At 32.4% G+C, this 21,181-nt stretch overlaps 1 protein-coding gene and 1 long non-coding RNA gene across 2 annotated transcripts; both read right to left on the bottom strand.

The window, feature by feature from the left end:
• Positions 1-4,104: 4,104 nt before the first annotated feature.
• LOC148626556 (uncharacterized) lies at positions 4,105-6,980 on the bottom strand. Its single transcript, XM_088571237.1, has 4 exons — positions 6,569-6,980; positions 6,081-6,192; positions 5,590-5,666; positions 4,105-4,986 (listed from the first exon to the last, which is right to left on the bottom strand). The coding sequence occupies exons 1-4, from the start codon at positions 6,621-6,623 to the stop codon at positions 4,904-4,906; spliced, it is 327 nt and encodes a 108-aa protein (XP_088427363.1). The 5' UTR covers positions 6,624-6,980; the 3' UTR covers positions 4,105-4,903.
• An 11,425-nt stretch (positions 6,981-18,405) lies between these two features.
• LOC148626555 (uncharacterized) lies at positions 18,406-19,729 on the bottom strand. Its single transcript, XR_015920211.1, has 2 exons — positions 19,521-19,729; positions 18,406-18,641 (listed from the first exon to the last, which is right to left on the bottom strand). It is a non-coding gene; the product is annotated as an uncharacterized LOC148626555 (long non-coding RNA).
• Positions 19,730-21,181: the final 1,452 nt, after the last annotated feature.

The raw sequence follows: 21,181 nt of genomic DNA, 5'->3' as shown, positions 1-21,181 counted from the left end.
TATATGACTTTCATAGGACTTGAAGTGATTCTACGAGTTTTAAATGCAATTTTAAGATATATTTTCTTAATAATGGATAAGCTTAATTTAGAATCTGCATTGTTAAAAACAATGTATGAAACACAAGCTTTGTTTAGCTTTTGAACAAGATACAAGTAAATATTGGTTCTAAATTATGTTTTATATGACTGTCTTACAACTTATTTATGTGTATAGTGACTTTACACAGTAATTATACCGGATTTTATCATCAACACTATTTCTACAGTAAACAAAACATTAACGACATCATGTAAATAGTATGTTGATGGAAGAAATTCAAAATATTTGTCGAGTTATCGTTCTTAATATAACAAGCATTTATTTCATGTTACTTATACTGAGTGGGGGCCTGCGATCATTTAAACACAAACATTCCAAATTTATTTACTCAGTCATGTAAAAAACAAAATTATGTTTCAATATTTCCCTCATTACTCAACAATGTATGTTGATTTTCAAATCAACATTATTTTTTAACTCCGGCTACGGCTAAAAAAATAAATCGTAAGATCCCAGCCCCCCTCACCTTGTAATTGTCTGCGTCTTACTAGTATAAAAGGGTCCCCTGCGTAGTTTGTGTGTGATTTTTCCGTTGGTATTTGCAATTTCACAAAATATAACTACAGCCATATTTTTTCTTTGTAGCTAAAAAGGGAACAGTGACCCCGGATGTTGTTAAACATTCTTGCGGAATCGGGGAGACAGGGATCATTCCGATGCAACCGGAACAACAATATTCCAAATACAATTACAAACAGCAATCTGAAATCACACAACCATCGCAGAAAAACCCTGCCCATCCTCCTTTATCAACAACTTATGTACGATGACGTACACTAAAATAGCAACTACATGCTTCAGACATTTTTATACTATAATATGGAACATCATCTCTACCAGTAACCTATAATTATACCGAAATTACATGTACTTGCAAATGTTGCTTACATCACGTAAAAAACGCTCTTACTTGATGTTACTTTGTCCTAAATCTTCTTTAATTGACATGAAAACTTCAATTATATTTACATTATGAAAAACAGAACTATAATGAACGTATTGACTAGAATTTATCAGTTTGCTAGCTTTGTTATTACATTCTAATTTGTATCTTTCTTGTTATGTACACTTCATAACGTAATATAGTATTAAGTACTTCTTCGTCAAAGAATCAGGCGAAATGTATAAGGTGTGGTACATGAGATTTTATTGCATTATCCAAGTATTTATACCTCATAATCTCAAGAAATTACTATCAAAGTGTTTGTAAAGTTTGCCTTTTTAAGATAGTCAAATTTAGTTGAAATGCACTATGGAAAAAAGGCGGGAAAATTTTCATGAATTAATTTCTTACATAAGTAGTCAAAAAATATCTACGTCACCAATGCTTCAGGATTAATTTAGATAGCTTTTCTGTTGTTTTCTAGATGTATATGAATATGTTTGAGGCAAAAAGACCAAATTGAGAAAAAATTATGTGCCACTCATTGCCTAATTCTTACATAGAATGGTACTTAACAGACACGAGTTTATGATTGGTGATTCACGCATATCTAAATTCCAAAAATCTTTCGATTTGAAATACTTCAGTGGACGCAATAAAATAGTACGGGAAATTTTCCCGCCAGAACATTACACTATAACCAATCAAATTACTTCATGATATTCCACTACATTTGACTAAAACCAAACGACATACTTCAGTCCAGTTTCTGAGTCTTAACCTTCAAAGCATAATTTTATGTTTGTTTAGGTAATGGAAATTTTTTAAATGTAAACATAAAACCAAATCAAAATCAACAGTGAATCAGTTTTGCAACAGAATCGTCAAATACAAGTATATCTTTTTAAATTATGATACTGATTCTTGAGTTCTTTCTTCCGAATAGCTGTTATGTATAGTTCAAAAATAGTTTATTTTTTTTATTTTTTTCGTGAATTTTGTAGAAAGGGTGACTTGTATGCAACCTCGAGATCTAATTTAAATATATATTCATAACTAAAATGTTGTAGCATTAACTTTACCATTCAAAGTACTACAAATGTTTTCAGAAAGTACAATAACGTTCTCTCATTTATTTGGTATGTTTTATTTGCTTAGCTGCCCATTTTCTTTTGTTACTTCGTATGGATTATTTTCGGTACTTTATGTTCTTTGTTGTGTATGCTTGTTTTCTATGTCTGGTTTTAGTCCCTGGATTACATTCGTTTGATTACCGCTAGAACCTTCAATTGCTTCCCTTGATTACTCTTACAAATGTCATTGTTTTTTAACCCCGTTTTGTCTTGGATTTTACCTTCAAAAATGAAATACACTGTAAAGATGATATCGATGAAACAAGAACTAAATCATTTATTTATCAATATACATTAATAATGTTGAAATTATGAATTAATTGTAATTAACGTTTCTTTTGGAAAAAAATGATTCGATTGTGTAACGCATAATCAGTTTCTTTATTTGTGTTTTAACAAGGGACTTCGGCCTTCAGGTATGTTTGTGTAATGTTTTTTTTTCCAAAGTGGCCAGTTTTAAAAAGGGTGATGATTGTGATCACGCTAAAGCACTTTAACCCCGCCGCATTTTTGCGCTTATCCCAAGTCAGGAATTTCTGGCCTGTGTATGTCTTGTTTCGTTTACACTTTCAATTTACTTCATGTTGCTGGAGTATAAGGAGGCAACCATTTCGCTGTACTTAAGTATAATGTTGTTTTGGGGCCAGCTGCAGCCTGCCCAGTGGTGTGAGGGCTCATTGAAGACCCATGGTTGGCCTTGAGTTTAAATTTTTCATCACGGTTATATTTTTGACATATTCACCATATTCATTCTCCTTATACATGTGAAACAGTCTAAATTCAGAAACATATACTATCTTTAAATTGATATTTGTCAGTAAACACAAAATTAGTTGTTTAAATACTTTTCGTCAAATGAAAATTTTCTACTATTTTTTTTTCTGGCTTTGCCAGACATTTAAAACAAGCACTATCTTTAAGAAAAGATAGCCGACGCATTGTCTTGTTTTGTCAGTCTGTTATTAAAGTATATAGAACATTCAATTTAGATTTTATTTGGTGAATGGTGCGACCATGCTCTTTGCTATGTTTCGTATTTCAATAAATTAATTAATTGGTTCGACAAGTAAACCAATTTATATGGAAATCAAAGGACTGTTTTTGATTGAAAAATATTCCAGACACTAATGCCCCCACTGTTTGGCAAGAGGAATGTATTACTTTACGAATGAAAAAAAAATTAAGAGGGTGTCTATGCAAAAATCAAGCAGTGATGAATTTTGTTTTTTAAAAAAAATGCATCGGTTTCATATCACAAATGTATTCTTACAGTTTTGATTAAATGCAACGATTAAAGAGGATCAAATTAATTAAAGGGTCATTTTCCGAGCCATCTAATGTCGATTAAATAATCAAAGTGCTATTAGCACTGTTTTTATTATACTTTGGAACAAAAAAATAACAGTGGGCAAAAAATTTATGATGTGCTAAGATAACCTCATAATTATAAGACGTTTAGTACTGAGGCGTAAGGCAGACCATTTCCTGTAAGTTCGGGCCCCGGGTTGCACGTGTATGGTTTCATATGGAACAACTTTAGATTTAGTGGCTAGGTATTCCTCTTTGATCGAACAAATGACAACAGATCCATGTAACAAACTGGCACTAAGTAAAGTACCTGCGATACTTATATTACTGACAAGAAAAAAATCAACTGGGACAAGGTGTGCTCCCGATTCCGGTTATCACAATTTGGATGATTCAACAACAAATAAATAATTCTTATATGTTTTGTGGTAATGAATATGTATTACCATTTAGTTTGAAATCCTCTTGATTCAAAAGAAAATACCGTCAAGAATACTGCGAAAGCATTATAACTGTTCATGAAGTACCTATTTTCATGGTTTTCGTGACTTAGGCAAACAACGAATATTGTTCTTAAAAGAACAGAAGTTTCCCTTCACTTGTACATGCATGGTGATGGGATTGTCAAAGCAAAGAATTTAGAATAATTCATCATACTATTTGACTTTTTTTTCACTAAACCACGAAAATGATATCCACGAATAAAAAAACACTCACTAGCGATTTCAAATTGATTAGAGAAGATTTTTGTCAGTCTTTTAATATGCATTTCAAAGAATTTGAAACTTTAAATCTTTAAAACAGTTCGCCTTTTTAATTTGACAATTTGACTTCTTTATCATTAATTCCTATCAGATTTTTGTTGTTTTTAGGGCCAGACCATTTGAATTGAGGGGGAGTGGTAGGTAAAAAAAACTTTGATATAGATATTTTTAATGGGACCTTTTGAAAACATTGTGCTTTTACATTATGTATGTGAAAATTGATAATTTTAATCTGATGTATTTGGAAAAAAAACATGTTCAACCCTTAACATGGTGAAAATAAATATATTGATTTGAAGAAATCTTACCCGAAACCTTTTTCAATATCAAATGGCAACTGCACTGGAACGAAGGCTTCTTAAAATCAGAAGCCTAGTGCAACAAATTAACATCAAAAAGCCTAGGTTTCGGGAATATATATAGCTAATTTAATTACAAAATGTATTACACACAATGTATTCGGTCAGTCTTTGTTCTTTTTATTCAACCGTGGAATGTCTGAAGTATCTCTAAAGTATATTTATTACCCAGTTTACACTCAATATCGTCAGTAATCAGTACGATTACATGCAAGTATAAGTCGTCAAATGCGGAGATGATTCAACATGTACTTGAAAAATTCAGACATCTATCCCTATATATAAGCAGTAAACTCCTACAAAACGAATCTCACACAAGATTGCTGTCATGAATTGTACCGTAGGTAAAGAGTGTCACGCATGATTGCTGTCGTGAATTGTACAGCAGGTAGACTCTTCTTCCGGTACTTCAGCTGTTGCCGTTGCATCTTTAGGTGCTGTAAAGACATTAAACGTGATTTTTGTTACAACTGTCCAGAGCAAATTCATTTATACAGCCGATGAACATGCGTGGAGCATGCTCAATAAACACTTCCGCAAGGAAAATATTTTTGTTATACTGAAGCCCTACCTCATGGAAGTATATGTTACGCATGCTCACCACGAAATCCAACAAGAGCGTCGCTTAGGTTCTGTAAACAGTAAACAATTACCTCACAAACCAATGTATTGATCACCAGACATCAAGAACATATATTTATCTTTCACTTATATCTCTTTTTCTTGATGTCCCAGTAATGATTTTTAATCTTTATTCCTAGACAAGTCCCCCCAAACAAAAATCGTGTCGTCTTTATATCTTAGGAAAATCTTCTGTTTTACAAGTTCATCAGTCAAAGGTCACTGGAAAAAAAGGAAACTGGGGGAGGTAAATGCAACTTGAAGACCCTTGTTGCTTTTTTGTACTACATTTGAAAGTTCCTATTCTGGATTTTAATTATATTCTTGTTATTGCTATTCATATTGAATTCAGTTCTGACTAGCTCAACCCAACATAAAAGAAAATAGGTGCACCATTGCGCCTTCATCAATATGCTTACCTCTACAGTGCAAGTACAGTTTGACGCATAGTGTGGCAATGACTAGAACAACGAATATGGTTAGAACTACTATCAACCTATAGATAGAAAGGATATCATGTAAACAATTCATACACTTATTGGTATTGTAATATATATGTTCGATTAACTCAAGTCCTTCCTCAACATATTTTAAACCAGAGACCGGTTACAACAAGAAAAAAAAATAAATTGAGGATTTATTCAAATTCTTAAACAGCTGCAAGTTGGTCCTACCAAACTGCATCAAAATTTACAGATTTGAATGAAGACTCAGGGATAATTAAAAAAATCTTCTCAGATGTTGTTCATTAAACCAGGCCCTGAGCATTAAAAGAAGTAACTACCTTAGTTTTCATTCATAATGTCTTCGCCCCTCTGTTAAGTTACCCCTTTATATCAAGACAACTGTCAGATTCAATACTATTTTTAAATAAAATTGCGCAGCTACCTCCCCATCCCCGTATGCCTACCATATCCCTAGACAAGTTGAGGTTCCGGTACATAGATAACCATTCGAACAGCACCAGACTGTCCCCTGACAGCAGTGGTACCCATGCGGGCAATGCCTATCTTGGTCACATGCTGTAGAAAAATTAACACACCTATATGGCAGTTATTATATGTCATGTTCATACGATTACAAATGTAGTTTTTATACACGTGTATGTGTACGTACTTGCATGATGAGCAATTGAGCAACATCTTATACGTCATTGGTATTATCAAAATAACAGAACAATGACGCTTGTACAACTGCATATAATGATTCAACTTGAACAGATCTCACAATGGAATTAAGGGTATATGTCTGTCGTGACTGACGAAATACGAAATACTTTATTAAGGCTTTTAGCTAAATGATTGAACATAAAATATTGACAGTGAATATTTAGAATACAATATCATAGAATTGACTTGTATACATGTATATATGAACACACTGAAAAGGCGTACTCACTGAAAGCTGAAATGTCCGTGAAACAAAGAACTATGAAACAGGCAAACAGATACATATAATATTAATATCTCTAAATGTCAAAGGCCGATCTTTCACTTGCTATAATCATCGGAAGAAGGCATAACAAAACTTTATCTGTCCTTTACATCTCGAGTTGTTTTGTCCCGCCAATTTATTTTTCAAACGTCAGCTTGTTATGACGTAACGTTAGAATACCGGAAGCCGATTGATTCGACGGCATTTCATTCATGCAGTTGCCGTCGAACGTCGATACGAATGTTTTTACCATGGGTACATTGGTAGATTTTCTTTTGAAGTTTCTTCTAGACGAAGACTGTTGGTTTGAAAAAAAATCAAGCTGCAGTAAACGGAGTTGCTGTATTAAACAGTTGACGCAGGAAAGTTGCAACATATGTTTTGACATGTTTTAAAACATATGGAACACATATGTTTACGGCTGATTTGTGCATATAAAAACACATGGAAACATATATATTCCGAAATAATAGGAAATTCATAAGTCTTTTCATACACGAAGTCCTTTAAAAACCAACCATTTCGTGTACTTTGTTTTTTTAAGAATATGATAAAATTCGTTAGTCCTAAATATAATTGTTTTCATGCGTATCCTGTGGCGGCCTTCATTATATGGAATGAAAATATAAAGAAACATATGTCTTTCAGGTGTTGTTAAAAGCATTATTTGAAAAAAATACATGTATTTTTTCTGTGTATTTGGTGGATTTTGCAGTTACTGAAATAATTCCGATGGATTTTAGAGAAACAATCTGTGTGTAAGCTGTACTTAAAATTTTAGTCATTGATGGAAAGAAAGATTGTATTACAGTTGTCGAAAAAAATAGTTGAAAGTATGCACTTTCACCGTCATGTATACTGAGGAAAATTTTATCATAATTTATTCGTTGGTTTTGAAAAAAAATTAACTCTGCAAAAGTCAAGTCAGTTATTGATATAATTTTACATAACCTTGATGTAACTTTTTTTCATATCTAGCGGATGCTGTGCCTTCAAATTTTTCTGTATATACAAGTTTGTCTGTAATAAGAGGGAAACTAGTGGTGGTATTGAGGCCATTATTTGTCGAAAGAAAATGATGAACCTTTAAGTTAAATTTGAGAATCAATGGTTGTTTGTACTATCTGCTATTCATTAAAGCTTTAAATTTAATATTGTTTGGTCTTTTAACCATTTTTTTCCATGAAGGATTTTTCTGTTACTATCAAACAATGTATAACTACCGAGAAATTCCAAAGTAAAAATATCGACGAGATGACCGTAACTGGACAAGAAACGAACGGACAGGACAACAGTAACGGGTATTTGATATACTATATAGATAGCAGTGATTAACCGAATTTTCCCAGTGTAAAAAAAATCGATAATTCACACTGTGAAATAAATTCGGTAATTTCACTCTCGCACCTTGTCCCGCCAAAACTTTACAACAAGAATATCAATCCGCCGTTCACAAAATATAAAATTAATATTGAAAATAGCAATGAATTATGAAGGAAATCTATATAATAAATAGGATAATTAATTGGTTTTTCGTTAATAACCAAAATATAATCACTCGTGTCAAGAAAGCATAAAGATTTAACTCGTGTGCGTCCACACACTCGTTAGATCTATGCGTTCTTCGCCACTCGTGATCATATTTTGGTTATTCATTTTTTTTCCAATTAATTATCCTATTTAATATTTAATACGAATTATCAAATAATGTGCTGTATAATTTTATGCTTTTTGAAGAAAAAATTCAAAAATCTGTGGTTGAAATGCAACATACTAGTTTATTAGTTTACTTCATCAACACATTTGCAAAAAGATCGCTGTCCTTACGATGAAAAAGAATAAACTTTTAACGGGTATTTCAAGTTTTCCTTAACAAAGTAGAAGTGAACACTTCTAAGCAGCTTTTTACTTGGAATTCATATGTTTGGGAGGATACATGTATACCACCTGTATTAAAAGTAAGTTTTTTTTCTTGTGAATGAAATGTTCGACAAGGGTAGTTTCAGTTTTTTATATTTAAAAAAAGGATTGGTCCGATCAAGAAATTTGTAAAAAAATAAAAAGGGGGGAGACTAACCAAGGTTATAGCGGTAATCAAAAGAATGTAATCCAGGCATGGAAACAGACATACACAACAAGAACATAAAGTAACTAAAATCATACATACAAAGTAACAAAAGCAAATGAGCAACTCGGGCTCCACTAAAAACTGGGAACATGTACCAGGTGCACCGGTAGGGTAAGCGTCCTCTGCTTTTCTAGAACCCCCCCCCCCCCGAGTTGCTCATAAAAAGTCAAGTCCGGGGTAGGCAAACGAGGAAAGGAAAACTATGACCCGTTGAATAAATCAGTTTTCATGGTGCAGATGGATACGCCAAAACGATCCACGAGTTCATGATGACGACTATAAAACTTCTATGGTGAGGACTTCAATCTTGTGGGATAAAGACTTTCATTTGCTCGTTTTTTCCCATTTTGCACAATTTTTTTCTGCAAAATTCTTTTATACCCTACAACATAATCCAGCACGTTTCGAAACAAAATAGGTTTAAAGCAATAAATACATTATACACGTATATATTTTGTTATTTAGGCAATATTTGACATAAATACAAATAAAATATTAAAAACAAAATATTAAAAACTCAAGGAAATAAAAAGTTATCCCCTTCCACTGGCGCTATTTTGTCAAATGTTTCATTTTTATTCAATTTCTTGCTAAATTTCAGCCAGTTTAACTAGGAACATTTTTTTTGTCATTTTAATTATCGATTATCAATTTGCTACATAATGCAGGGTCATTACCTGTATGAAAGGAACAAACAGCATTTATAATATAAAGAAAAGGTTTGAACAACGGAAAAGGTATGTCATTACATTTCAAACAAAAGACGTTTTGTACAGAGAAGAAGATATGTCATTACATTTCAAACAAAAGACGTTTTGTACAGAGAAGAGGTATGTCAAAATATTTTTTAAAAAAAGATGTTTTCTACAAAGAAGATGTTTGTTTTGTTTGTTTGTTTGTTGGGGTTTAACGTCCGAGCAGCAATATTTCAGCTATATTCAGACGATGAACATGAAATTGATGATAAAATGAACATGAAATGATGATGAAATGAAAAAGGGATGGGACACAAGGACAATGGGGTCGACAAATTTTGATTGAAAATAGGGAGAGGTGGGTAGGGTCGGGTAATTTAGCCTCCTGTGGCGGAGCCCTATGGTTCCTACTCCGGGAGAATACCACAGTAGGGTTTTTTAACGTGCGAGGAAAGTGGCATATTTCCCAACACGGTGCACCACTATGGTTTGCGGTCAGGTTTTCCGTATTATAGCCTGACAACCCCAGCATGTAACATATCAAGGGTACCCCATTCCACCACCTGGGGCACACAACCCTGTTGCTCTGTGGGCAGAGCGCCTTAGCCCCCGGCTCAGGTTCTGAGCACTATTTAGTCGCCTTTTACGACTAGCTTAGCGCTGCTGCAGGCCTATTCTTTTAACACCCGGACCTGCACAAGGCTCTACAAAGAACAAGATGATATGTCATTACATTTTGGACAAAAGACGTTTTGTACAGAGAAGAGGTTATGTCATTACATTTCGGACAAAAGACATTTTGTACAGAGAAGAGGATTTGTCATTACATTACGGACAAAATACATTTTGCACAGAGAAGCGGTTATGTCATTACATTTTGAACAAAAGACATTTTGTACAAAGAAGATGATATGTCATTACATTTTGGACTACATTTCATCACTACAGAAGTTTCTCATGAACTCGGGGGTCGTTATGTTGTATCCATCTGCACCATGAAAACTGATTTATTCAACCGGTCATAGTTTTCCTTTGCTCGTTTGTCTACCCCGGACTTGACTTTTTATGAGAAACTCGGTGGGTGTCTCTAAAATAGCAGAGGACGCTTACCCTACCGGTGCACCTGGTCTATGTTCCACGTTTTCAGTTGCTCATTTGCTTTTGTTACTTTGTATGTATGATTTTAGTTACTCATGTACTTTAGTTATGTTCTTTGTTGTGTATGTCTGTTTTCCGTGTCTGGTCTTTGTCCCTGGATTACATTTTTTTTATTACCATTATAACCTTGGTTCCCTTGATTACTCTTTGTACAGAGAACAAGATATGTCATTACATTTTGAACAAAAGACGTTTCGTACAGAGACGAAGATATGTCATTTCATTTCGAAAAAAGACGTTTTGTACAGAGAAGAACATATGTCATGACATTTTGAATAAAAGACGTACCCAAGCTAATAGCTCAAGCTAAAATTTACATAGCGTTTTGTAAGAATTATAAAAAGAGTGAAAGTTGTTACAAAGCTACACTGCTTTTGTTTTTCAAAATGTTTACAAATGTTTGCCTGAATATTGGTTTCAATGTTTTATGAAGTTGTTTTCTTACTGAGAGCACCAGTAAAATACTGAGTAATTGTTGACCCACTTGCATTTTTCTTACGCTTCGAGATTAAATTGTTTTTAACAATATTATGGATGCTATCTGGTTATATGTTTTACTGCGAATGTTCTATGTAATGTAATTTTGTAGGGACTGTTGACCCATTACTAAACCAAGATTTGTTTAAAGACGTTGCTAAGTTTTTATGTTCGCAAAATGATGGTATATATTGTTCTTTTTATATCAAATAACTAATGTACTAGTATACAAAATATGTCTTTTGATGACTGTTTCGTCAGGTTATTTTTTTTCAACAAAAAATTATTTATAGTTCTGAGTAAAATTCTTATCTGTTTTATCTTGAATCTGCCTGGGTCCCAGGATGTAGAACAATAGGTGAGTATTGCCCTCTGCATGAGCTTTTCTTGGAACAATCTTATAACATTTAGGTTTTGTTTTACAATGTATATGGCTAACCCACTTAAACGGCGAAATACAGGAGACCTCGTATGTTAAAATGATTCCGATGAGTCGGTATTTCTAGAAAAGCTGATATCGATTTCCTGTACACCTGGTACATACCTTCAGTTTATTGTAATGACCGGATTTCTCACTAAGTCTTATTCTTTAGTGTCTGTATGTATTCTTTAGGATAATTTGTGTTTTTTTTAGTGAATTGATTCTTTTTATTGTCAAGTCTTTTGTCCCCTTATTGTACTACCTATATAAAAGAACGTTTTTTTTTGTTTTGTTTTGTTTTGTTTTGTTTTTTGTTATTATTATTATTATTATTATTATTATTATTCTTTTATACTTTTGTTTGTTTTTTTTTTTTGGGGGGGGGAGTGGGTTTGTTGTAAAATTTCAATTTATGTCACCATAGTGGATACTTTTTGCCTCATATCACCTTATTACCTGGCGGGTTGTCTCAAAGCTAGTACAACTCACAATTGATGTTATGACAAGTTCATTTAGGTGCATTTAGAATAACGTTTATCAACACGCAACACGACCATTTTTTTTCAAAATCCTGGATTTCATGATGTGGCCAAAGAACTACGGGAGCGACATTTATCTGTATCTGTTAGGAAATAATGCATACATGTTACATTTTTATTTAATCAGAAAAAAAAATATGGATGATAATACACAAAAAAAATAAAATAATATTGCTAATGGATACTCTGTAGCATTATTTATTCCTTAGTAAGGGGCATCCTGAGTACATCGACACATGTTTATTTTGCAAATATCCATGAAAGTTGCACAGTTCTTCGAGCTTAAAATATCGGTGCATCTATCATTTCTTTATGTGTTCTTGGTCCAAATGGTGGCAATTTAACTCCAATTTCGGGACATGGTTCATGGACGCAAATACAACATGGTCGACCTTGAAAATAGACACTTCAAATAAATATATGTTTATTCATGAGTTATTATAGAAAAAAAAGTCAAAAGCAAATTAAAGTAGAAGTAGTGTACCGAAATCAAAATAAAGTAGAAGTAGTGGACCGAAAGCAAAGTAAAATAGAAGTAGTGTACCGAAAGCAAGGTAAAGTAGTGGTTTTATTTTTGTTTTTTGTTTGGTTTTTTGTTTTTCCCATTACGTACATCCCAAAAATGTAAAAAAAAAAAATACACTTGAAAAGTATGATTTACGCACGTATGATATTCATGAAAAGATGTTTTGTTGTTATAACGTAATCCATTGTTTTGTTTATGTTATACACATAATTAAGTACCAGTCTTTATAAATATCAGGAGGTGATTCATACATGTCAAAAACCTAAAAAAACATACTTTTATTTCTTATTAAGAAATAATTACAGACCAGATAACAATCTGTTATAATAAGTTATTTTATTATTTACAGTTGTTGCATTTCGGGAAAAATGGTTTGTATATTAAATTGTCCGTTCATTAAGTTGTTGAATTTAAAGGGAGATAAGTGTATGGTTTTCTCAAAAATGCAGTTCTGTATACAGAAAGGAATATATCGTTTTGTAAAATATTGCCTGCGTAGACCATAAAAATATCGTTTTTCTTTGTTTTCTTGATTTATTATTTGCTTTTTGTATCATCTACCATTTACAACAGCTGCATTTCAACCAAATAGGAGTATGAGAATTTTTGGTTGATATGGTTTGGTTCATGCTAATGCTAAGTTTGTTTATTATTACAGGTTCCTATAAGTATCTAGTGGAGGGAATCAGTCCTACTTTTTGTCAATGCAGGTATCTAGTAGAGGGAATCAGTCCTAATTTTTGTCAATGCAGGTATCTAGTAGAGGGAATCAGTCCTAATTTTTGTCAATGCAGCGGGCATCTCATAAAATTGACTTAAGAAATATTCTATGTAATGATGCAAGGTTGAAGAAAGGATTAGTGAAAATGACTGTTTAGATAGTGGTTTATACCCAAAAACAAATTGTAGGAAAAAGTTTTTAATATAATCAAACTAAAGAGATTCCACTTATTTTATTATTTCTCAACCTTAGAAATAACGCATAATTATCGGTATTTCAATTATGAATGTGACCTTCTGATTTTTTTTTTAATTTTATAAAGCCTCGACAAAAAATTTAATCTTATACTTTTATTTGCACAATTCTAATATAAACTTGAATTTAAATTATTATGGAAGATAGTCGTATTTTCGCGATGCAGAAATAGATCAGCTCCTTTTAATTCGATTTTGACGGGGTTTTTTTAATGTCTAGACAACCTTAAAATATGTTGCCATTCTATTCACTTATCATAGACACAGTTCTATAATTTCTTATATCTAAAGATAGTGCTTTTTCATGTTTGGTATAACTAATTAAGTGGGTAGACATAGGGTAAGGGACATAACTCTCCAAATCAGTGATATGTTTGTATCGTATTCAATTTTATCAAAGCCTATCAAGCTATCATTTGAAACAGAATGAAATCAGTCAAAGTTACTTTGATGATTACATGAGATTGATGTAAAATGCTGAATTTAAACGTTCCAATGATTTGTAAGAGTTGTGTCCCTTACCCTAGGTCTACCTCTTATATAATCATCGCCTGAGGAACAAACTATAGACAAAAAGTATTGGCATCAAGAAGAACTTCAAGACAATAAAAAATTGAAAATTGTTTTTGTATTATGCTATTTTAATTTGTTTAGTTCTGTAAAACAAAAAAAAATATATACATGTACATTTATACGTATTAAAGTATAAGATTTTTATTATATTTTTCTGTCCGATTGATGGAATACCATTTTAATCACAAAGAGGATTGATCAATATGACCATAAACGTATACCACATTTCTCTCCTAATATTGGAAGTCAAAGGGTGTGTAACGGTGCGACGATACTTACAGGTGTGATTGATCTAACTTAAATATTTTTTTGTGTTTCATCTTATTCATTCTTATTCATCTTTGTATTTCTTTGCGTTTAGTCCCCTTTCACTTTTGAAATGTTGCTACATTGTGTTTTTCACTTTTCATTATTCTTAAAATCTAACTTTTAACGGACATTCTTTCAAACAGGATATATTTGAAATATCTCCCTCCATCAGAATGCTCGAAAATTGCTGTTTTAACAGAGTTATCTTCTATCAATGTTCGCTTGCATTTCATTTCATTTACGTTGTAACTTATTATACCAAAATATTGTCTTCTTTTCTGGATTTAAATAGTGAAACTACGCTGTCAAAATGTTGTGTTATTTCATACCATGTTTTACCAACAACCTAGCGAAGACTGATAGTTCGTATTATTATTTGAAAAGATGCTATCGCACGATTTTGGTATTTGTTTGTTTAAGGAAATATTTCAGGCATTTCCGTATTCATGTGTTATTGCAGATGGTGCTATTTTATACCTTGATTCCTACAGAGACTTATACTTAGTTCAGTTCTCCTCCATTTATGACTTTGAATACAGAAGCTGATATAAATACCCCACTCAATTTGGCTCCACAGAAATCCGGTTTCTTCAGCCTTTTCTTGATTTAAACTTTTCCCCCATTCTCTATGATAAAGATGCAAGATGAAATGAAAAATTCACTTTTAATAACATTCGGAAAGACAACCATCACTGCATCAAGTCTAACAAAAATTATCGTGAAGCTTGACGTCAAAAATATTGTAATTTGACTTAACATTTTTGACATCACACCGACATTAAACAAAATCCATGATTTCTCTATTTATGGGAAAGAGCAATCAATGGGACCAAGATTCTAGAGGAAATTAAAAGAATGCAATCTAGGGTCAAAAACTGTACGAGGAGATAGCCGGACAAGCCATAACCATCTGTAATCCAGACGAACGGACGGACAGGGGTAAATTAATATGCCTCCCCCCCCCCGACAGTTTGTCGCGGGGGGACATATAAAACATTGAAATTCATTGAAATAAAGACGTAACTTTTTATGTTTGTGCAAAAATTGGTTGCTTTGTAAGGGAGCTTTTAAAATCGTTCTCCGGACCATCAATTGTCGCTTTAAAAATATTTTAATATTAGACATAACTATCATATAAACATTACATTGGAACAAAACATTTATTGGGATAAAATTTACCATGTGCCACCATATCATCTTGATTTTTACATGGACAATCTCTTAAATGGGTATAATAAAAATTTATTAGAGTTCATAGCAGAAAGTATCAGATTGGAGTTCTGTTTTGTTTAAATGCCTCAAGTTAGATACTTTCAGCTAATCCAGGTCATATTCGCTTTAAAAAGTTAATAAAAGTAGCACTAAATTTTTTTGTGTAGTAAATTACAAATGTAACACTCCTAATTCAAATTCACTTTTATAAAAACGGGGATATAAAAAGCACACTTAAAATTTCAGCGTAAATTGCAAAAAGATTCTGGCATCTGTCAATAGGTATTGATTTGGCAGACGTCGTTGTTTCGTCAATAAATTTGTATCTTTGCATCCCACAATTTGAAGACCAATTTGTGGATAACTTTTTGTTATACATATTAAAACCATTATTTTTTATGTCATTCCTTTACTTACCACGCGCAGAAATTTAAAAAAAATAGCTCACCAATTTCTTTTTAATGGAAACAGTCTACAAATCGCTATCTTTCGAACAAAATCCGGTGGATTTATCAACTGTCCTTGACAGATTTATTTGTAAAGGATACAATTTTCAATTATTGTCTGTTCTTTGAACATTGTTTTCACAAATGGAGATATTCGACCCCTAATTGCATCACTATGCAAGTTCTTTTAGTACTGCACTCCATCAAGTTTTTGACGTTAAAAATCAAGCCCTCTGGAATTGTAATTATCGATTATTTCTAATGTTCGTAGTGTTGATAGTATTATCATTCTTAAATATGTTCTGAGCTAGCTTTCGGTAACTGTAAACTTTCTTTAAGTGGTTATTTCGTTTATATAGTGTAAATTGGGTATTCCATGAATAGAATAAGGAAGAGATATGGGAAAAAGCAACAAATGCATTATCGTATAACATAGATAAAAAAAGTAAATACTTAGAGATCACCAATATATCTTCAATAAGTGTAAACACATCTTCAAGTAAGCTTTGAAAGGCCCTGACAACAAAAGTAAATTTGTAATAAAATCCACGATCACAACAGAACCAGATGACAGTTCTTCAAAATAAACTAAAAGTCAAATAACGACATGAAGATACATTTAATGTCTAACACTTTGTCACTCTATAGCGGGTATGTTTGTTTTTAGTTCATTTTACCTTACATTAAAAAAGAGGTGGTTAAGGCCTTACAAGACTAGTTTAACCTCAGATTTAATGTGCATGTCATCCTAAGATACCATCATTATTCTTAATTCTGACTTACTAACCTGAAAACCAAAATAGTACGTTCTTACTTAAAATACAAAAGTGCTTACACCTTATAATGATATATATTTTCGAAATTTCACACAAATCTAATTTTTAATCAGTTCTGAGTAACGACGTTAAATTGTTTCATTGAAAAATGACAAAATAGTGACAATCACAGCAAGGCTAAATATAATGGTAGCAAATACGTAACACACTTTCCGTTCCAATATATACTAAATAAAACATGTCATAAATCTGTTTGGCATGAGGTATCAATCCGAGACCCTTACAGCACCCGAGTCCATCCCATTCGACGATCTCCTTTAGTACATTCTACATAATATTCCCAACTACTAGGTGATTTCGGCTATACTAAAAATAACGAGAAAGAGTAGTTTCGATTGACAATATTCCTACACTATCGGTTGCTTCTTTAGTCCTAACTATAGACCTGTGATTTGTATATAGGTCTATCTTCCTACTAAAGAAAAGAGACATTAAATTTCAACTGAAATAAACTCTCTGAGGTTGAACTAAATCTAGGTACGCATCGTTCTATTTGTAATATTTTTAAGTAGCGGTCTTTTTAAGGATCATGCAAAGTCTGTAATATGTGATACACCTTAAAAAGGCTACATATTTTTTTTTTTATTAAGTTGTTTATGGGTCTATATGATGCAATCATTCATTCCAATCTGTTTCCTATGAGAATATTCACATCGATCAATCAATAGTTTCATTTGTATTTAATGGTCATTTACATGGTTATCTTCCTTAGTTTTGAACTCTCTAGTACATTCTGAATAATTTGTATCTCTTATGAACAGGGATACATAAAAATTCACATATTAATTAATGTTTACTTTAACATTTTGAACAAAATTTTTAAAAAATAAAAATGTGTAGGCTTTTCAACCATGAATCACATATTGCATGATTCTTAGCTGGAGTATTACTTTAAAATGACAATATGATTTGACATCCAGTAAACTAATGTAGTGATATTAACCTTTTTATTTGTTATTGTGGTTATTTGCATCGTTTGTCATACAAGGAAATGTTTTGTTATTTGTGACATCATCAATTAATTTCAATTAAATATTGGTAAAAGATATTAGAAGAGACTTTTCATCAGATTGGAGTCTTTCATTTCGATTGTCAAATATGACGGTATAGCTCGGTGAGTGGCCGGTTGTAAAAATGTTGTTTAAAGGTTGCCTTACAATTGTACTCTAAAAACATATGTAGTAACTTGTAGGCTGTAATTTTTAATTAATAGCATCATCTGGAATACCACATTTGTGAGCTTTGGTTTTGTGTTGTTTTCTGTTTATTCATCCGTTAGCATTGCTTTTGTTGTTGTTTCTTTTGTTTCTTTGAAATGCATTCTTTTCTTGCCGCGAAGGTCATTTGAATAACAAAAATTAGCTTTTAACAAAAAAACCCAAAAAAATCCTTGTCCCAAGGGTCTGTGATAAAAAGATTAACAGAAGAAATATTTGGGAAATGCAGTGTACTAGGCAGTTTTTGAAACGCCCGGACAGTTCCATCATGGTGAAAACTAAACAAAAATAAGACTGTAACATAATTTATAGTCTGGAAGTATAATATTGCATACAATAGCAGTCGTACATTGTATAGGGCGTTTAAGTTAAAAAGGATTTAGTATCTGTCATAACCATCATATCCATAATCATTTCGTGAATAATCCCAAGGGCGAGGTGGTCCCCATGGAGGGAGTTGTCCAGGATAACAGTCACATGGACATGGAGCTCTGAAACAAACACAGCATCGACTTTTCGGGAAACCTGGAATGAAATATTATACATTTGTATAATAAACTCTTTATGACATATGTACAACGCTATATTGATTAGATGGGAAATACATGTATTATGAATTTGTTTACAATATTACTAGATAAATTTTGAATACCGTCATTCCTTTTTATCTGTTCTTAATTCGGTGCATAATTTATTCGGCGAAATGGAGATTTAAGTCGCTAAGAGTTTTTAAAAATAGTTAAAAAGTCGCCAGCTCGAATCGTGTTCTTTCAATAGAAGTGAAGTCGCTGTGAAATTTAACCAAAGAGAGATAACTCTAGCCCATCCAAGTAATAAACAACCAAAATGACTGCAATTTTTGTAACGAAGAGAAAACTTGAATTGGAAGAAGTTCACTTAATTTTCATCAGTTCCAAGCAATCCAAAGAATATTTCACCCCTTCTAGCGACTTGGATAATGGATAAAATCAGCAGAACTTAGTTTTATCATATATATCTTTTAATTTCCCATTTTTGGGACTAAAACATAATACTTGGCCTGAGAACTTACAAAAGATTATTACTGACTGTAGGTCGAGTCAGTCTTTCGGGTCTCATACGGGCATAGAAAATTGCTAACCAATTTTGCAAGGCATTCGTTGAATAGCATTTATCATCTATCACAATTCTGTATAAACTTTACTTTGTTAGTAATACATTTTAGTAGTAAACTAACATAACTGGTTCATGATATAAACAAGAATCCACTGGCATCGGCGGTCCCAAAGGGCGGGGGCCAAGACCGTATTTAGGCTTGAAAAGATTGGTTGATTATGCAGTAAAAAAAATAAAATCACTGGAGTGACCCCTTAAAGACTTTTGGATCCGCCACTAACTAGTGTCTAAACTTTAAGGCAAACTTACCCTCTGAAAAATCAACTGATACTGCAACCAACAGGAAGCTAATAATGCTCAATAAAACCAAGGTTCGCATCCTTCTATATTTAGTAGCGTAATGACAATATGACATGACACTAAAGTATATATATATATACTAATAGGACCAGCAAGTAATTTATATAGCGGTTCCCTTCAATAATTCATGTTTGAGGTGATTTGTATTTTTTTAATGCCATAAAAATTCAACATGCACTATTTTACACCACAGGTATATTTCAAACTAATACATTTGTACTGGTCAATATAAGAATGATGCAAGTCTTAAAGAAGGACGACTGCTCGGGTGTCCCATATACTGACTTCAACGGAGAATAAAATAAGAAAACACTAACACACATATTTTTAAGTGGCAGTTGAACTCGTGTATACGAAGATAAGTATGTCCAAACATTAATTCATGTAAAAAAATTTGCCATAAGATACCGAGTAAAAACAATAGTTTCGGGGTTTTTTTTGTTTGTTTTTTGTTTTTTGTTTTGTTTTGTTTTGTTAATAAAGGTGACGAAGAAGGAGGTGTGTTCAAGTAAAACGATTGATTAGTAAAAAATACTATAACGTTCGGGGTTTCAAGAAATTTACTTGTAAAAAATTAGAATCTGCCAGATTCTGAAATAAACGAATACACTTGAACACTATTTTCAAATTGCTCTACGAAAAAAATATTGTTTGTGTTTTTCTGAAACCCTTAATCGGTTTTTCTTGTGAAGATAAAAGAAAACCTCTGTTTTAACCACAATTTTAAGATTGATCAACATGACTTATTTTTTTTCTATCAAAAGGATGACACTGTTCCGTATCTCTGATATTCGACATCTTGTAATATACCTTTTTATCTAAGGTTAATTAAGTTTGTTAGTTCATTTCTGTTGTTCAGCAACCATTAATCTTTCGAACGATGAATAATGGGAGTTTACATGGGAAAAAGAACGGATATGGTGAAACACAACAAATATACCTGCATCAGACCACCAAATGGTTTTAAACAAGTGTGAACATACCTTTAAGTAAGCAATGAAGGCCCTGACAACAAAGGTAATCAGATCGATAATATTTCTTAAAATAAAATTAAAAAATATCATAACGACACACTGATGACTGACACCTCCTGATTGTGGACAGGCGCACGGAATCTGCGCTGGGGCTAAACGAGGTTTAATACTCCTTTTTGTGATATTTTAATAGTTGAAAAGAGGGGGGTATTAGCTCTAATTGGCTTTAATACAACTGAAAGATGAAAGTCTTCAATGTGAATAGGGAGACTTAAATCCATAACAAAGAACTAACATCAGTAGTTTAAAAAAAAATCATTAAAAGTGCAAAAGAATTACTAAATTTTGTACTTTTTTGTCATTTTCCGGTCATATTTCTGACAAGGAAATGGTGTCCACACCTAAGGAACAACTTCTCAATCAGATAATACATTTTATCATATGTGTAAATATAATGATGTTTCCTGGAAGTTTACCTAGTTTCTGAATGTAAATATGCCCCCCCCCTAAACAAATAAAATTCTCGGTAATTTTTGTTAAATGACGTATAATTGTGTCACCATTATGACGTCATTACAATGAGCTAAGGCACGAAAAAAATATTTCCCTATTTATATGTTTTACTATGCTTTGAGC

Source organism: Perna viridis, chromosome 2 (genome assembly GCF_037379345.1).
Source record: "Perna viridis isolate PV_CMFRI_1.1 ecotype Kerala chromosome 2, ASM3737934v1, whole genome shotgun sequence".
NCBI lineage: Eukaryota > Metazoa > Mollusca > Bivalvia > Mytilida > Mytilidae > Perna > Perna viridis.
The sequence above is the reverse complement of the archived record's forward strand: the minus strand, read 5'-3'. Positions and strand labels throughout refer to the sequence as shown.